This window comes from Mirounga angustirostris, unplaced genomic scaffold, assembly GCF_029215605.1.
Source record: "Mirounga angustirostris isolate CCGP_5_RB_7025 unplaced genomic scaffold, mMirAng1.0.hap1 SCAF_13, whole genome shotgun sequence".
In the NCBI taxonomy this organism is placed as follows: domain Eukaryota; kingdom Metazoa; phylum Chordata; class Mammalia; order Carnivora; family Phocidae; genus Mirounga; species Mirounga angustirostris.
In genome coordinates this window covers 13,544,471-13,547,676 of record NW_026991721.1, presented here as the reverse complement: position 1 = coordinate 13,547,676, position 3,206 = coordinate 13,544,471, and the positions used below count along the sequence as shown (strand labels likewise).

The 3,206-nt window shown below is 37.4% G+C and overlaps 1 protein-coding gene across 1 annotated transcript; it reads left to right on the top strand.

Annotated features, from left to right (window-relative positions):
* The first annotated feature begins 425 nt into the window (after nucleotides 1-425).
* On the top strand, nucleotides 426-1,337 carry LOC123856428 (olfactory receptor 4C12-like). The gene has a single exon (XM_045892631.2). The coding sequence runs from the start codon at nucleotides 426-428 to the stop codon at nucleotides 1,335-1,337; it is 912 nt and encodes a 303-aa protein (XP_045748587.1).
* The last annotated feature ends 1,869 nt before the right edge of the window (nucleotides 1,338-3,206 follow it).

Sequence of the window (3,206 nt, the reverse complement as noted above, 5' to 3'; positions counted from 1 at the left end):
GGGGTGCCTGAGTGGCTCAGTTGGTTAAGCCTCTGACTCTTGTTTTCAGCTTAGGTAATGATTTCAGGGTCATGGGTTTGAGCCCGCACAGGTTGTGGAGTGTGCTTAAGATTCACTCTTTCCCTCTCTCCCTCTGCCCTGCCCCCCAACTTGTGCTATCTCTCTTTCTCTCTCTCTAAAAACAAAACAAAACAAAAAAACAAAATCAGGAAATTATAAAGAACAAAAAAATACCACCTATATTGTCACTTGTAATAATACAAAAAATGAAACAGTTGATAGGGTCTTGTGCTTGTTTTTGCCTTCTGTAAAACTAGAAAAAATAAGGCACTCCATGAATATTTATTCATTAGGCAAAGGTGTCATTATTGAGGATGAGTTTGACTTTCTTTTCAGGGAAGTCACTTGTCACCTGAACTGAATTGATGGACAAGATGAATAATGTGACGGAATTCATCCTCCTGGGCTTGACTCAAAATGTGGAACTTCAGAAATTCTCATTTGTTGTGTTTTTAATTGTCTACTTGGTCACCTTGGCAGGCAACTTACTCATCATGATCACCATCAGCATCAACAGGGCCCTGGAAACCCCCATGTACTTCTTCCTGTCTCACTTATCCCTTATAGATGGCTGTTGTTCTTCCTCTATGACCCCTAAAATGCTTGCTGACTCTCTTACTGTGAGAAAAATAATCTCTTTTAGGGGATGTATGACTCAAGTCTTTGCTGAGCATTTTTTTGGTGCTGCTGAGATTATCCTTCTCACAGTGATGGCCTATGACCGCTATGTGGCCATCTGCAAACCCTTGCACTACACAACCATCATGAGGCAACAGGTGTGTAGCCTCCTTGTGGGAGTGGCCTGGGCTGGAGCCTTTGTCCATGCAACCATTCAGATCTTCTTCATAATCTGGCTGCCCTTCTGTGGCCCCAATGTCATAGATCATTTCATGTGTGACTTAAACCCTTTGTTGAAACTTGTCTGCTTGGACATTCATACCCTTGGTCTCTTTGTTGCTGCCAATAGTGGGTTCATCTGTTTGTTAAACTTCCTCTTTTTGGTGGTCTCCTATGTGGTCATTTTGCATTCCCTAAGGACCTATAGCTTGGAGGGGAGGCGTAAAGCCCTCTCTACCTGTGTCTCTCACATCACTGTGGTCATTTTATTTTTTGTGCCCTGCGTATTTGTGTATCTGCGTCCAGTGATCACCTTTTCCATTGATAAAGCTGTGGCTGTGTTTTATACCATGATAACTCCCATGTTAAACCCTTTAATCTACACCTTGAGAAATTCAGAGGTGAAAAATGCTATAAAGAAGCTCTGGATCATAAGGTGACTTCAGTGGAGAAATAATCACAACAGTGTAAAATGACTTTATCTTTTGAATGGCAAAGAGAAAATAATATAATTTCTATGGTTCAGGGCCAGTGAACACTATATGTAAAAGTATGTTGATGTTGGTATTTAAGTCCTCTGAGGAAAGGCCCAGGCAGGAAGTTATTTATCATTTAAAAATATCCCATTTAGATTTATTTATTGCCCATTTAGTTTTCAAACTTTGATTACTTTCAGAATCAATTGGAATTCTTATTAAAATGCACATTTCCAGGATACAGGCTCTAGAGATTCTAATTCAGTGGGACTCTTCCTGGATTGGCATATTTGCATTTTAAACAAATTATGCAGATGTTTCTAAGCAGGTGATGTATGCAGACACTTTGAGCAATAATGCTATAGATTATGTTTGCATCATTGGTCTATTAACAGATCACTTGGTTAAAGCATTTCCTGGGAAGTATCTTTCATAGAAAATGCTATGAGCATCATGAAACTCAATTCTTCATAAGTCATGTAATGCAAGCTCACCACCTTTGCCAAAAATGTAGTATCCTGTGAAGGTAGAAAAGCTTTCTGTATTCTTTATCTTTACTTTCTATACTTTTGAATCTTTTGCTACATCTGGTCTGATTCTCTCTTTTCCTCTTTTACTTCCAAAGGGAAGTTCCACTATTCTTGCTGGATTATTTGGACTAAAATTCATTGTTACTGTAATATTAACTAGTCATTTACATTGAGAACATTATTTTCATGATTTTGCTATGTGAAGGAGATTTTATATATCATTTTTATATACATATTTGGTGGAATGGGTTTAGTATATTACAATCCTTAAGAGAATAGTTTTAAGTAAGATAGTTCTGAGATCAAAACTTAGTTTTGCCACATACAGTGTGGACTTTAGCAAACTACAACTTCTTTGAGTTAAGGGAGAGTGATAGAGATATTATCAGGATTAATAAATAATTCTTGTAAATCTTTTATTACCAATAAATTCTCAATAGCTGTTAGCTATTATGACATTTATTACTGGAGTCTCTATAACATTACAGAACCACTTAATCTATTTTTGAGCATTAGGATGGATAATACATAGTTTCTTTGTACCTTCTGTGGGGAATAATACTCTGAGCTCACTGGCCTTGTAAAATTCTTGGGGGCTGGAATATTTCCCATTATCCTTGGCCATTACTTTCCCACACTCTCCTGTTTTTCTCACTTCCATTGTCCTCATGTCTCCTAGGCCTTGGGGCTGATCCACTTATGGGTATGATTTTCTTCTGACAAGTCTGAATTGAAGGGCCAAAGAAGGCATTTTATTATGGACCTGAGGTCAACAACAGCAGGCAACTGGAATATGAACAGAATTAAGTGAGATATTTGTTTAGAAGAGGTGGTGTGTTGCAGTGGTGAGAGTAGATTCGAGTCAGATTTCCTGGGTTTGAATGTGTCCTGGGGAAGTTATTTTACCTTTCTGTAATATTTTCTTTATCCATAAAAATTGTAATAATAATATCTATTTCATAATTTATTTTGGGGCTATTTAAGTGGGGCTTATATATGTTAAATGAAAGTTCCTGGCACGTAGTAAACATTAAAAAAGTATATTTAAAAGGAAAAAAAAAAAACCCTGATGCTGACCCTACTCTTAATACAGACGGATTTTTGCTTATATTTCTTCTTGAACTAGCAAGGCCCTCATTATGTCTGGGTCAGGACCTCTGTGGATCTTGCCTTGGTCCTGTTCCTTAGGTGAAAAAGGCAGCTCTTTGTATGATCAATACTACGTCATATAACTTTTCCCTTGAACTTTAAGTAAGGGCGTTATTGACTTTTAGGTTTTTATTCAGCCTCTGGAAGTTAATGT

Excerpts from the sequence above, each read along its gene's own strand:
- LOC123856428 (XM_045892631.2), top strand. The coding sequence starts at position 426 with ATGGACAAGATGAATAATGTGACGGAATTCATCCTCCTGGGCTTGACT.